The 15,148-nt window shown below is 53.2% G+C and overlaps 1 protein-coding gene across 2 annotated transcripts in view; it reads right to left on the bottom strand.

Moving 5' to 3' along the window:
• Window positions 1-3,651: 3,651 nt before the first annotated feature.
• Window positions 3,652-15,148, bottom strand: part of ZAP70 (zeta chain of T cell receptor associated protein kinase 70) — a 31,117-nt gene continuing 19,620 nt past the window's right edge. For both annotated transcript variants that reach the window (XM_067704236.1, XM_067704237.1), the window contains 10 exons: window positions 10,499-10,637; window positions 10,318-10,399; window positions 10,193-10,239; window positions 9,904-9,955; window positions 8,651-8,843; window positions 7,936-8,142; window positions 5,938-6,130; window positions 5,706-5,846; window positions 5,492-5,604; window positions 3,652-4,134 (listed from right to left, as the gene is read on the bottom strand). In XM_067704236.1, the coding sequence (XP_067560337.1) occupies window positions 4,026-4,134; window positions 5,492-5,604; window positions 5,706-5,846; window positions 5,938-6,130; window positions 7,936-8,142; window positions 8,651-8,843; window positions 9,904-9,955; window positions 10,193-10,239; window positions 10,318-10,399; window positions 10,499-10,637 (1,276 nt within the window). In that variant the 3' untranslated portion in view covers window positions 3,652-4,025. The remainder of the gene's footprint in view (window positions 4,135-5,491; window positions 5,605-5,705; window positions 5,847-5,937; window positions 6,131-7,935; window positions 8,143-8,650; window positions 8,844-9,903; window positions 9,956-10,192; window positions 10,240-10,317; window positions 10,400-10,498; window positions 10,638-15,148) is intronic.

Here is a 15,148-nt window from a genome sequence, read left to right on the forward strand (position 1 = left end):
CCCCGAAGCGCTGTCTTCTGAGTCCCCAAGCGCACCCCCGCCCAGCCAACAATAATATAAGGACCAAAGATAACAGAGCCTTTGCGGAGGTGCACGTGGCCTAGGACTGGCGCTCAGTTAGCATCGAGAAGGCCGTGGCTGGTGAACAACAGGCACCCCCAGCAGCTGCAGCATGTAGGCAGCCGGGCCATGGGCCAGAGGACTGGCGGTGGGGGGGATGGGGCAGTGACACCCACAGAAGAAACAAAGAAACAGGAAGGAGGTCAGAGTCTGGTGATGAGAAAGGGCAAGAAGGGAAGAGGTGGCCCATGGGGAGTAGGTGGCCATGAGGACCAGATGGTTGTGAGAAAGACCCTTCCAAAATGGAGCTCAGCACTGGGGTCTGATGCTCCACGGGGCAGCTGTGCTGGGCACCTGGCCCTGGCCTGTCCCCTGTCCCTTCCCTGGGCAGCAGCCTCCTTCTCCCTCTCGGGGCACTGGTGTCAGAAGCAGCAGAACCCAGGGAGGAGGAGAGGGGGGGGACCCTCAGGGTTGAGAAGCCCAAGGATGGGGTCAAAAGGGGCAACAGAGACAACAGTGGATAGAGAGATAGGGGCAGAGACAAGGAGACAGAGAGAGACACAGAAAGAGGCAGAGGGGAGAAGGCTCTTTCTTCTTAAGGGACTTAAGACTATCACAGAGAAATAGAGATGGAGCAGAGAGGGAGACAGAGTGGGGAGGACAGAGCTGGGAAGAGAGGCTGAAACAGGCGGGGGAAGTAATGCTGGATGCCACCCCAAGGACCCCCGCAGCCCCCTGAAGGCCAGTGGGCTGAGCCAGGTCCCTACCTGCACACAAGGCTTCCCTCCCGGCTGTGTCGCAGTGAGTCCCGTGAGCCTCATGCAGCCTCCAAGCTCCTCAGTGTGGGAGGGAGTCACCAGCACTTCCATAAAGGTGACACCCAGACCCCACCTGCAGCTCATAGCTTGCCGGTGGGAACTGACCCCCCGACACACACACCTGGTGTCTTCTCAGGGACCAGAGGCTGGCTCAGGGGGTCAGCAGGGTGCAAACATCCCCACCAGGGAGGGCGCGGAGAGCAGAAGACCCTCTCGTCCAGCCACTGGGGACCCATCAAGGAGGCTTGGGTTGGCCAAAGCCAGAGCCCCCTACCCCTGGAGGGCAGGAGGAAGGGGAGGCCTTTCTCTCCTTACATCCCAGGACACTCCCCTGCAGGTTTTCTAACTCCTTGACCTGGATTTACCTTCTCTTTCTGGCCAAACCACCCAAAGAAACTGAGGCACAGAGAGATTAAGAAATTTCCCCCAGTAACTTACTCATACTTTAAGGATAAGTTTTCCTTGTGGACATTAGTAAAATGGGGATGAAAATAATTCCGACAGGAAGGGAACAGTAGATGCAAAGGCCCAGAGGTGAGAGTCAGCATGAATATGTTTGGGGAACCCTGGAAGAGGATGGAGGAAATTGGTCAGAGCTGCTAGTAGAAAAGACCCTTCAAGCGGTTCTGGGGTGAACGGATTGCAGGGGACGGGACTAGGGACCTGTGAGACCAGGGAGGAGCCTGGGGTCCTGCTCCAGGCAGAAGAAGATGACCAAAGTGGGGCAGGAGGCAAGAGCCGGGTTTGAGCAGCTGAGCGGTCTTGGCTTGGGGAACACCGCCACCTGGTGGTATATATGTGGAACTACACTCTCTTCATTGGTTCGTTCAACAGTCATTTATTGCGAGCACATAGCGTTCTCAATGTATTTGACCCCCAGAACGGATCACTTTTAACACCTCCTCCCCATAAAATAATGTTATCTTCAGCAATAATCATAACATGAAACAAATAATAATGATGACCACAAAAGAAATGCAGACAACGAAAATGTATTTCCCTCTGACATAATACTTTATGTAACAACGTAAATAATTATCCAGTAACTAACAGGTGGATTTAATAAAACTGAAATATCTGCAAACAATACAATTTCGGAAGCCATGAAATTGTACCACTGATGTAATTTTTCTTGATTTGTTCATTAGTTTTAAAACAATTAGTTAAAAAACAATTTTTGCATTTTAATGGTGCTATTCAAAGTCAGTAATACAGTTAGCTTATGAACTAATATGTGCATTTACCAACTAAAAATATAGCGCATGGCTTGCAAACTTCACTGTTTTACATTTTAAACACAAAACCTTCAAGCGGCTGCAGAGAATGACAAAATGGAAGGAACTGAGTTTGTGTCTTAATCTTTACAATCGCTGTGCTCTGCTCATCTGTTTCAAATCTAAATGCAGGAAGATATCGTCTGGCAGGGCTTGGAGACCCTCAAACAATTGCAAACCATTACAGATTTAGTCCCCAAACAAACACAGAGCTGAGAGTCTTCGTGTGTCTGAAGTTGACTCTCTAACTGGGGGCTCTCTGAACTACTTTCCAGGTAGAATACAAAGTTCATTAAAGAATACGCTAGGGAATTCCCTGGTGGCGCAGTGGTTGAGAGTCTGCCTGCCGATGCAGGGGACACGGGTTCGTGCCCCGGTCCGGGAGGATCCCACATGCCGCGGAGCGGCTGGGCCCGTGAGCCATGGCCGCTGAGCCTGCGCTCCGCAACGGGAGAGGCCACAACAGTGAGAGGCCCGCGTACCGCAAAAAAAAAAAAAAAAGAATACGCTAACATGAAGCTTACCCATGAATTATTAAAACTCCGTGCGCGGTAAAATCAGAGCAAGGTCCGTACCTAAGTTAATAACCCCAATTTCCTGGTTTCGACAACGCACTCACATCACCAGGGTTCTGGGGTCTCCTCTCGGGCGTCACCAGCCTGGGCCTCAAGCCCCAGTCCCCACACCCCACCCCACAGTGCCACAAAACAGCCCCAGGCTTTCTAGAGCTCCACAAACAAAAAGAAAGAAAATCTACCTTCTCAGAAGCCGCAGAAAATCTCCTCGCCTCTCCCTGGCGCTGAGCGGGTTGCATGGCCGCCCCGGAGCCCGTGGCTCTGCGGGGCCAGGCCAAGAGGAGGAGGCATTGCAGGGCATGGGGGCCAACTGCAGCCGAGCAAGTCCGGAAAAGAAATGCAGGGGCCTGGCTCCACTTCACCCGACCTGTCCGGTTCTGTGCTCCAACACCCCAGTTCATGTGGGGGCACTGAAGCAGCACGCACTTGGAGCCGGGTCTTCTCCTGAGCCGGACTGAGCCGGCCCTCGGGGCATCAGGTGATAAGGATTCCCAGCTGTGACTGTCTGGGCCCAGGGAGGAAGGGGAGGCAGCTGAGAAGGGGCCGAATCACCTGAAGAGACCTTAAAATGCACGGGCTGGGGCGGGATCAGCGTGTGTTAAACTCTCTCCAGGTGATGATAACACGCCGCGAACACGGGCAGCACCTGTCTCACGCCGTCCGTGAGGCTCGGGGAGCTGAGTGGCCAGCAGGCACGCGGCCCCTAAGTCCCCACGCTCACCTGCTGCAGCCCCTCACGCTGGTAAAGATGTCCCCGGGGCACAAGGGCGGGAATGCCAGCCCCCAGGCCCACACGAGAAAAGCTGTATCAAATATTGGAATGCCCGTGCATTGCACCATCAGGCACTTCTCATGGACCCCTTCCGATGACCCAGCCCCTTTCCTGGTCCCCCCGCCCTCACCCCAGAAAGATGAGGGATCTCAGACAAGAGAGAAGCTGCGTTTATTCCAATGATTGGGGTCTTGCCACCTGAGAACTCCGGGAGTCCGCCCTCTGCGCCCAGAGGAAGGCGGGTCCCTGCTGTAAGCAACGCCCCCTCAGCTCAGGGCCTCCCAGTAGATTCCAGCCCAGGATCACCTTGCCTGGGTCTCGGCCTCCTACCCCAGCCAGAGGGGCCAGGTGACCAGGCAGGGAATACTAGACCAGTGTGGGCCGGAGGTCTGAGCTGTCCCCCTTCTCACAGCCCAGCTGGTGTGGGGGAGAGAAACTGAGCTGGGCTCAGCCAGACTGGAGGTCCTGGGAGGGAGCTGAGGACACAGGAGGAAAAGCTGGGGCGTAGGGGCCGGCAGGCTGGAGCTCAGACACACGCAGCCTCGGCCGCAGGGTCCGCGGCCCTGCTTGCCAAGCTGTAGTAGTAGGTGCGCATGCGCTGCTCCACGGTCAGGAAGTCTGGACGGTCCTCCCACCTGTGAGGGGTCGGGGAGATCCAGACTGGATCCTGATTGATCCAGACCACACCCCCAGAACCCGACTTCAGCTGGTGGGTGGACATGCCCGGGGCTCAGGAAGCAGTGGGCCTGGGGTGGGGGGTGGGTATCGGGTAATGGAGGGGTCTCCTGGGTGTGAGAGGACCGCAATCCCGGGTTGGCCGTATCGCCTAGGTGAAGAGCTGACATCCAGGATGCAGGGGAACCATATACTGAGTGTTGACTGGCGAAGACTCAGGGAAGGGAGCTCCCTGAGTGCAGGGGTGACAACTGTGGACCACGGGGAGCTGGGATGTTGAATGGTGATGTGCTGAGCGTGTGCATTTGGCCAGGGTATTGGGGTGCTGGGTATGGGCTCACACGGATGCAAGTATGCTGCCCGCAAAGGAGAGGAACATTGGCGTCTGGAGGATGGGTGCAGCTAGTGGGGAGTCAGGGAATTAATGGTGTGAGGATGGGTGCAGCTAGTGGAGAGTCAGGGTATTCATGGTATGTGTGTGGAATATCCATGTATTGCGCTGGGGTGTTAGATGCTAGCCTCTTTGGGTATTGGGGTGTTGGTGTATTGTTTCTTGGTAGAGGTCGAGTTAATACTTGGTGGAGAAGGGATGGGCTGATCATTTCTTATTCATTTATCGTAAGTAGGGTGTGTATTTATTGGAGTGCTTGGGTGTTTGGGTATCAGTGTGGAAGGTGTTGGCCAGTGGAATAACGGGTGCTGGGGCAGGAAAGGTACCAAATATTGGAATGCCCGTGCATTGCAGGGTTAGTGTAGGGTAATAGCTTGTTTGGGTGCATGTTGCCTGTTGTGTGATGGGAAGGGGAGGTACTGATGGTGTTAGGAGTTGGCATGTTCAAGCGCCGGGCTTCGAGCAGACAGAGGTGGGAGGGCACTGAGTATCTGGGTGCTTTGGTGTTGGCCTGAATGGGTAATTAGGTGTTGAATGTTGGCTGATGGGAAACAGGAATTATATAATGGAGTATCATCCCATGCCCTGAGTATTGGTATCATAGTTTGGGTAACAGTACTGACTTGTCTGAGTGTTGCAGGATCATTTGAGTATTGGCTGGTGGGAGACTGAGGTTTTAGATGCTGGAGCAGTGGGTGTCCGCAGGTAGGGTGCTGGGGTGCTGGACCAGTGGAGCATTGTAGGGTCAGTCTGTTGGAGAGCTGAGCATAGATGCAGGGGGAATAAAGGTACCAAGGGTTGGAAAGGCCATGAATTGGGTGAGTCTCTGGGTGGGATGAGTTAGTTGGACTATTGGGCACCACGACCTCCTGCCCCAGGCCTGGGTGTCAGTTCAGCCAGGTACCCTCCTGCCCGCTGGCACTCACTTGTAGGTCCAGCAGTCGCTCATGAGCTTGTACATTTCGGGCGGACACTCTGGGGGGCACTCCATCCGCTTGCCCTGCTCGATGAAGGCCATGACCTCGGGGCCCTTCATCTTCTGCTCAAGCCAGAGCCAAGTACGCATGTGAGTAACCAGGGCCCCTCCCCCCCGGCCCCTCTCCCCACCCAGCTGTCCGCCCGCCTCTGCCCCACACCTGCCTTGTAGGGCTTCTGGCCATAGGAGAAGGCTTCCCACATGGTGACCCCGTAGCCCCAGACGTCACTGCGGCTGGAGAACTTGCGGAAGTTGATGCACTCAGGCGCGTACCACTTGAGCGGCCACTTCCCCGCCGAGCGAGCCTGGAGGGTGGGAGATGCTGCCGGGACAGGGCTCGGGGACCCTCCACACCACTGCCTCCTCCACCTGGGCACCCCAGGGCCGGGGGCTCACGGTGTAGTAGCTGTCATCAGCACCCAGTGCCTTGGAGAGACCAAAGTCGCTGATCTTGGCGTAGTGCCGGTTGACCAGAAGGACGTTGCGGGCCGCCAGGTCACGGTGCACAAAGTTCTTCTCCTCCAGGTACTTCATGCCCATGGACACCTGGTGCAGCAGCTCCGCCACATTGCTGACGGGGATCTCCTCCCTGGGGTGCAGGGGAAGGCAGGGGCAAAGCCCACTTCTCTGACCCAGCTGAGCCTCTGTTCAACAGGTGCTATTGGGCACCTGCTATGTGCCAGGCATGGGGCGGGGGGACACGGCGTGAGCAAAACAGGCACAAACCTCTGCCCTCATCCAGGCTCGAGGCCTTAAATTTCGTCCATATACTGGGATTCCCAGACTTAACACATTTACCTGCGTCCTCTGTGTGCCCTCAGGGAGTCTCATGGGCATCTCAAAGATAATAAAGACAAAGCCAAGTTCCTGATTGTACAAACACACGCGTGCGCGCACACACACACGCTCCTCTCTCTCCATCTTTTCACTTACTCAGAAGCACTGGCCTTGCCCTCAGCTCCTTTTCCTCACATCCAATATCCAATCCATCAGCAAACCCTGGCAGCCCTGACTTCAAAATCCCTCCAGAATCCCCCTACTTCTCTCCACGTCTGCTTCTGCCACCCTGACCCAGCCGTCATCATGGCCAGCCTGGACCAGAACAGCCACCTCTGCCCTCACCCGGCACGGCCTGTCCTTCCCACACTGGAGTCAGGTCCTGCCCCTCCTCGGCTCACAGCGTCCAGGGCTCCTACCTCACTCAGGGTAAATGTCCAAGTCCTCCCCACGGCCCACAAGGCCCTGCACCATCTTCCCCATCACCTCCCTGCCCATGTCAGCTCCGCACTCCCCTGCACTCACTCTGCTTCAGCCTCGGGGCCCTACTCACAGTTCCTCTACCACACCAGGCACCTCAGGACCTTTGCACCGGCTGTGCCCTCTGTCTGGACCACTCTTCCCCCAGAGCTGCACTTGGCTGCCTCACCTTCTCACTTCTCACCCCCTACCCTGACACTCCCAACCCCCCTTTCCATAGTACTTACCTTCCAACATACTCTATACTTTACGGTATTATAATGATTATTTAAAGCCTCTCTTTCCCAACCAAACTACAGGGCAGAGAACTTTGTCTCTTTGTTCGCTGATAATCCCAAGTGCTGGTAATGGTCCCTGTCACAGAGAAATTGCCCAGTGAACACCCATGGGATAACTGAGTACATGAACTGGGACCCGTGAAGGCACGCACTCCAGCAAGAGCTCGGGTTCAAGGTCATGTGCCTCGTGTCGTGAGGGTAAGAGTTTGAGGCACGAGGGAACACAAACGAAACCAATTTCTTTGGATTAGAGATGGGCCAATTTTTTCTCTACAGGGCCTGAGAGTCAATATTTCAGCCTTTGCTGGACACATATGGTCTCTGCCACATAGTCCTCTTTGTTTTTTCCACAGACCTTTAAAAATGCGAAAGCAGGCTGTACAACACAAGCCTAGCTGCAGTTTCCCAACCCTGCTTCAGGTCGAAGACCATCAACCGTCGGCAACTTCCCGTGCGCCATGAACTGGCCGAGAGAACAGAGGTGGCAGTTGGGACAGAGCTGATACTTACAAAGCTCCTATAAGCAACGCCAGGCACCGTTCTGAGCACTTTCTATGGATAGACGTCAACTCATCTGACCCTCCCAAGAGCCCCTGGACGTAAATACTGTGCATCGCCGTGGTACAAATGAGGAGACTGAGGCACAGATGAATTAAGAAACCCACGTGGGGTCACACCAGTTAGCGGCAGAGCTGAAAGTCAAACCTGGGGTCAGATCTGTCATGGGCGTGAGTGTGGGCAGCAGCTGTGAGTGTGTCTATAAACGCGGGGAAATGAGTGTGGAACGCACCCGTGGGCGGACAGGATCATTCCTGCCCACGCCCCCAGCCCCAACCACCTGGCCGGCCCAGAGGCTCACTTCTTCCCGAGCAGGAACTTGTGCAGCGGCCCGCCGCCCGCCATCTCCATCACCAGCATGAGGGCCTCGGCCTGGCACACGCCGATGAGCCGCACGATGTAGGGGTTGTCCAGCTGGTGCATGATCTGCGCCTCCCGCATCATCTCATCCTTGTCCGCCTTCTCTGTGTTCTGTTTCAACACCTTGATGGCCACGTCGATCTGCTTCCTGCCGTGACGCACAGAGGGACACGCGTGAGCCGGCACGGGCCCGACCTGGCCCCCTCATCCCAACCCGACCTGCCTCTCCTCTCCCTGGACTTGTGTAGTAGATGCTGTGGTTTGCCGCCCAGTCCTCCCTGCAGCTCACGGCTCACAGCTCACAGCCAAGCCCCTCCCAGGAACTGCCCCTTGCTGAAAAGAACCGGCTCAAAGTGTCACCCTCCCCAGGGGCAGCCTGTACCAAGTGACCAGCTGATGGAGTAGACAAGGGGGACTCTGTTGCATCTGCAGCTCAGCCCAACTTCTCTCTGCCCCAGACCTGCCCCTCTCACTCCCTCTCGGGTGCTGCCCTGGGCTCCCCCAGGTAACCCCGCCTAGCAGGCAATTTCCTGTCCCAGCGTGTGTTTCCCAGGCAACCTGAAGTCACATCCTGGCTCCAACCCCCAAGGCCTTGGGAGGCAGCGCCCCCTCTGCCCCTCCCACAGCGGTTCCCCAGCCAAGGCTGGGCAGCCTACTTGCGCATGCGGTAGACGCCCTGACGAACGGAGCCAAAGTTGCCGCAGCCAAGTTCTATGTCAGCCATGAGGAGGTTCTCGCGCTTCAGGAAGAGCTTCTTGTTTTTGAGCTCCTCGGGGTCGCTGTAGGGGCTCTCGTACACGCTGGTGTCCATGGGCATCGATCGCGGCTTCTCTGAGGACGCTAGGCATGCTGGGCACACACACAGGCGTGTGCTCCCAAGTCAGGAGCAGGGAGAGGGATGGGAGCTGGGCAGGGCAGCCTCGGTGCCCACCAGGCACGTCGCCGCAAGGCACAGGGTGCACCGTGCAGAGCACGCACAGGCACACGTGCACACATGTGTGATCATGTGCGTGCGTGCATTTGTGTGCACTCCTGGTCCCCTCTGTGGGTGAGCTGGGAAGCCACGTCCAAGAGGACTCTAGTGTGCACTGGCTAGAGTGTGCACACACATGCGTCCTTGCATGTTCACGCATAACACCCACGTACACTCTCACCCATGTCTCGGTGTGTGATGGGGGTCCAAAGGCGTGTCTGCACAAGTAACCACTACAGTGCCAGCTGAGGCGTGCACACCTATGGGTGTGCGTGCACTGACACGTCTGCACCCGTGTCACGCCTGCCCAGGTCTGCGTATGCACCACGCAGCCAGGTGTACAAGGGCTGCAGATGAGCCTCCCTGTGCACAGGCAACCGTGTATGTTCTCTACACACACGTGCACAGGCTTACATCCACACATGAAACACAGGAGCATCTGCGACAGTGCCTTTCAGGGACCTGGGCTCTGGAGCCTGCCTCCTGGGGTTCAAACCCCAGCTCCACCACTGCCTAGCTGCGGGACATGACAGTTCCCGGCCCTCCTTTCTCTTCTGTAAAATGAGAATAATTACCATGACCGCCTCATGTGCTTGTCGGGAGGATTCAGCAAAGCTCATACACTCAGTGAGCTTGGGGCATGACTGGCAGATAGTAGGTGCTTAACAGATGTGTGTCTGTACCCGGGCTGGCCCAGGCATGGCCAGGTCTACTCCCCTGCACGTCAGCATGCCCCCGGGCACGTGCTCACAGGCGGGCATGATGCATGTGCCCACGTGGACACCTGCAGGCACAGTGCATGCACAGGGCAACCAGGCCCACCGCCGCAGGTCAGGCCTGGCACACGTCCCTCCCCTGACACACCCCAGGGCCCAGCCAGGACCCTGCTCTTGGTCTGACACGAACCCCTACACACCTCCATCTCTGCCGACTCACCTGGTTCAGGGGTGTATCCGTCTGAGTTGAGCGTGTCGATCCGTCTCTGAGGCTAAAGGTCATGGGGTCAGCAAGGGTCAGCAGGGCCAGAGCTGGGGGCACCCAGCCCCTCTCATGAGACCCACATCGTCTGAGGACTCCCAGAGATGGTGCTGGGGATGCCCTCTTCTGTTCCACGGCAGCCCCACTCTCCCCCCATCTCCTGCCCGGAGCCCCACCCTGGGAACAGGACCCACTGCCCACCCAGCTCCATCCCCAAAGCCCCAAGTCTACGGCGCTGCTGACTCACCTGGGTGAATGTGGATGGGTGGGCGGGGAGTGTGGGAGCAGCGGCCTCTGGGGGAGCAGAAGGGACAGTGAGGGGGTGGGGGCCGGGGTCTCCCGCTCACCCCTGTGCCCCGCTGCCCCGCTCACCTGAGCTGGCGCTGTTGTTGGGACAGGCCTCCTTTAGGCAGTAGATGAGCCCGTCAGCCTTCAGCTTCAGGTACTCCACCAGCTGCAGGGAGGAGCGTCAGGGCCGGGGCTCCCCTCCTCCCCAGAAGCCTGAGCACCCCACCGCAGCCTCTCCCCACAACAGGGTGTGTGGGCGGCCTACCTGCCAGAGCGTGTCAAACTTGGTCCCCTCGGGAATGCAGTATTTGCCCGCCTTGTCCTGGCTGATGAGGTAGTGGTACACAGTCTTCCCATAGATCAGAGACAGCGCATAGGTGCCCTGCTCCTTCCGGGGTCTCAGCCTGGCGGGGGATGGAGGGGGTGTCACCCCTACAACCACATGGGTCCCCTCCCCTGTGGTGCCCTCCTACTTAGGCCCCAGTTCCCACACACACGCCCTATGGGCTCTGCACCCCAGAGCCTCATGGAGAAGTGGCAGGGGCTGCGGGAGCTGAGGTCAGGCCCCACTCGACCTCCAGACCTACTGGTAACAGGCCGTGCGTGGGGCTGGCGGAGGGGGTGCCGGGGTGAGCAGAGAGGTGAATGGCCATGTTCACAGTCATCCAAGGGCAGGTATGTGGCCATCCACAGGGGAATACTGGGCCACCCACGGTGGACATTCAGCCCTGCAGCGCCTGATACTCAGGCACCCACAGCTGCACACTTGGCCATTCAGGGAGGAACACTTAGCCATACGCTGGGGGGCACCTGGTCCTCCATGGCTGAATACCAGGCCACCCATGGTTGGACACTTGGCCACAGGTGTGGGGCGGGGAGGCACTTGGCGATTCCTGGAGGGATATTTTTTCATCTATGGTGGACACAGAGCCACTCACGGGGGACACACAGACTTAAGACCATTCTCTTGGGGAGACAAAGCTGTTTCTATACATAGAGCGATAAAGGCAAGTGCAAGTCCATGGCTAGATCACAGGGCACCTTCGTACACATTAGCACAAGTCACCTTGCCATCACAAGAGACCCACCAGTTATCATAACAGATGACCTTTAACAGAATGAAACCCTTGATTGTCCTCTTCTGGAAATTTGCCAAAACAAATAAATCTTCCATGTCTATCGATCAGAATTAAGCCCCTAAAAGATGGTGCCTTCATGCAGTAAGAACCTGTCCAACCACACACACACATGCGCGCGCGCACACACACACACACACGGACCAATTTAGGGCCACCTGCACCCTCCCATCCTATTGTAAAACTAGTCAGCATCTCCCACAAAATAGTTTTGTCTTGAGTTCCCAGCACAAGTTTCTATTCAAGGGTTAAGTGTAGATTTCTAATGGACGAGGGAGGGGCAGCTGTTTCTGGAGGTGGTCTCAGGCTCTGTGGACACTGTAGACAACAGACCAATAATCTAGGGGATTGAACTAAGTTACACAAGAGCTGGCTGGGAGCACACAGCAGGAAATAGCCATGGGATGACCCACAGGTGGGCACCATCAAAGTGTAAACTCTCAGGGCTTGGGCCCTGCCCATGGATATTAATTCACTGGACAAATATTTACTAAGTGTTGACCACATGCCAGGCATTATTCTAAAGGCAGGAGTACAGTGGTGAACAAGACAGACACGAGCCCACCTTGCAACTCTTCCTTAGGCCAAAGAGACAGAGAAATGTCCCTTAAATCTCCATGGCAAAACATGAGTGAGGGATGGAGGGGTGGCTGTGAATATCCCATCCATTGCCGGACAGCAAGTTCCCCAAAGAACAATGCAGTGAAGGCTGACATAGTGACCAGGGCAGCCTACCTGGATACGTGGAGAGATAGCAAACAGGGTGGGGAGCAATGGGGGAGCACCAAAGGCAAAGAAGAGAATCCCACAACAAACTAAGAAATGCAAATGTCCCACAGAAAGGAAGGAGCTTCCATAACTAGACTGGTGGGCTGGCCTGGAGGTGATTGTCTCTAAATACTAGTTCTCTTCTTTTGAGAAGTGAAAATACTTCATAAGGTCAAAACCTTAAGTTTTGAACTGACAACAAAAACTCAATGCCCAGAGGGCAGAGAGCAGAAGCAAGAAGAACTACAATTCTGCAGCCTGTGGAAAGAAAACCACATTCACAGAAAGATAGGGAAAATGAAAAGGCAGAGGACTTTGTACCAGATGAAGGAGCAAGATAAAACCCAAAAAAACAACTAAATGAAGTGGAGACAGGCAACCTTCCAGAAAAAGAATTCAGAATAATGATAGTGAAGATGATCCAGAACCTCAAAAAAAGAATGAAGGCAAAGATCGCGAAGATGCAAGAAATGTTTAACAAAGATCTAGAAGAATTAAAGAACAAAAAAACAGATGAACAATACAATAACTGAAATGAAAAATACACTAGAAGGAATCAAGAGCAGAATAACTGAGACAGAAGAATGGATAAGTGACCTGGAAGACAGAATGGTGGAATTCACTGCCACAAAACAGAATAAAGAAAAAAGAATGAAAAGAAATGAAGACAGCCTAAGAGACCTCTGGGACAACATTAAATGCAACAACATTTGCATTATAGGGGTCCCACAAGGAGAAGAGAGAGAGAAAGGACCCAAGAAAATATTTGAAGAGATTCTAGTCGAAAACTTCCCTAACGTGGGAAACGAAATAGCCACCCAAGTCCAGGAAGCACAGAGAGTCCCAGGCAGGATAAACCCAAGGAGAAACATGCCAAGACAGATAGCAATCAAACTGACAAAAATTAAAGACAAAGAAAAATTATTGAAAGCAGCAAGGGAAAAATGACAAATAACATACAAGGGAACTCCCATAAGGTTAACAGCTGATTTCTCAGCAGAAACTCTACAAGCCAGAAGGGAGTGGCATGATATATTTAAAGTGATGAAAGGCAAGAACCTACAACCAAGATTACTCTACCCAGCAAGGATCTCATTCAGATTCGACAGAGAAATCAAAAGCTTTACAGGCAAGCAAAAACTAAGAGAATTCAGCACCAACAAACCAGCTCCACAACAAATGCTAAAGGAACTTCTCTAAGTGGGAAACACAAGAGAAGAAAAGGACCTACAAAAACAAACCCATAACAATTAAGAAAATGGTAACAGGAACATACATATCAATAATTACCTTAAAGGTGAATGGATTAAATGCTTCAACCAAAAGACACAGGCTCGCTGAATGGATACAAAAGACAAGACCCGGGCTTCCCTGGTGGCGCAGTGGTTGAGAGTCCGCCTGCCGATGCAGGAGACACGGGTTTGTGCCCCGGTCCGGGAGGATCCCACATGCCATGGAGCGGCTGGGCCTGTGAGCCATGGCTGCTGAGCCTGCGCGTCTGGAGCCTGTGCTCCGCAACATGAGAGGCCCGCGTACCGCAAAAAAAAAAAAAAAAAAAAAAAAGACAAGACCCATATATATGCTGTCTACAAGTGACCCACTTCAGACCCAGGAACACATACAGACTGAAAGTGAGGGGATGGAAAAAGATATTCCATGCAAATGGAAATCAAAAGAAAGCTGGAGTACCAATACTCATATCAGATAAAATAACCTTTAAAATAAAGAATGTTATAAGAGACAAGGAAAGACACTACATAATGATCAAGGAAGCAATCCAAGAAGAAGATATAACAATTATAAATACATACGCACCCAACATAGGAGCACCTCAATACATAAGGCAATTGCTAACAGCTATAAAAAAGGAAATGAACAGTAAGATAATAATAGTGGGGGATTTTAACACCTCACTTACACCAATGGACAGAACATCCAGACAGAAAATTAATAAGGAAACACAAGCTTTAAATGACACAATAGACCAGATAGATTTAATTGATATTTATAGGACACTCCATCCAAAAACAGCTGATTACACTTTCTTCTCAAGTGCACACAGAACATTCTCCAGGATAGATCACATCTTGGGTCACAAACCAAGCCTCAGTAAATTTAAGAAAAGTGAAATCACATCAAGCATCTTTTCTGACCACAATGCTAAGAGATTAGAAATCAATTACAGGGGAAAAAACGTAAAAAATACAAACACATAGAGGCTAAACAATACGTTACTAAATAACCAGAGATAACTGAAGAAATCAAAGAGGAAATCAAAAAATACGTAGACACAAATTACAACGAAAACACGATGATCCAACACCTATGGGATGCAGCAAAAGCAATTTTAAGAGGGAAGTTTATAGCAATACAAGCCTACCTCAAGAAACAAGAACAATCTCAAATAAACAATCTAACCTTACACCTAAAGGAATTAGAGAAAGAAGAACAAACAAAATCCAAAGTTAGCAGAAGGAATGAAATCATAAAGATCAGAGCAGAAATAAGTGAAATAGAAACAAAGAAAACAATAGCAAAGATCAATAAAACTAAAAGCTGGTTCTTTGAGAAGATAAACAAAATTGATAAACCTGTAGCCAGACTCATCAAGAAAAAGAGGGAGGGCCTCCCTGATGGCGCAGTGGTTGAGTCCGCCTGCCGATGCGGGGGACACGGGTTCGTGCCCCAGTCCGGGAGGATCCCACATGCCGGGGAGTGGCTGGGCCCGTGTGCCATGGCCACTGGGCCTGTGTGTTCAGGGCCTGTGCTCCACAACGGGAGTGGCTGCAGCAGTGGGAAGCCCATGTACCACAAAAAAAAAAAAAAAAAAAGAAAGAAAAAAGAAAAAGAGGGAGAGGACTCAAATCAATAAAATTAGAAATGAAAAAGGAGAAGTTACAACAGACACTGCAGAATACAAAGCATCCTAAGAGAATACTACAAGCAACTCTATGCCAATAAAATGGACAACCTGGAAGAAATGGACAAATTCTTAGAAAGGTATAACTTTC

This window comes from Pseudorca crassidens, chromosome 14, assembly GCF_039906515.1.
Source record: "Pseudorca crassidens isolate mPseCra1 chromosome 14, mPseCra1.hap1, whole genome shotgun sequence".
NCBI classification, from domain to species: domain Eukaryota; kingdom Metazoa; phylum Chordata; class Mammalia; order Artiodactyla; family Delphinidae; genus Pseudorca; species Pseudorca crassidens.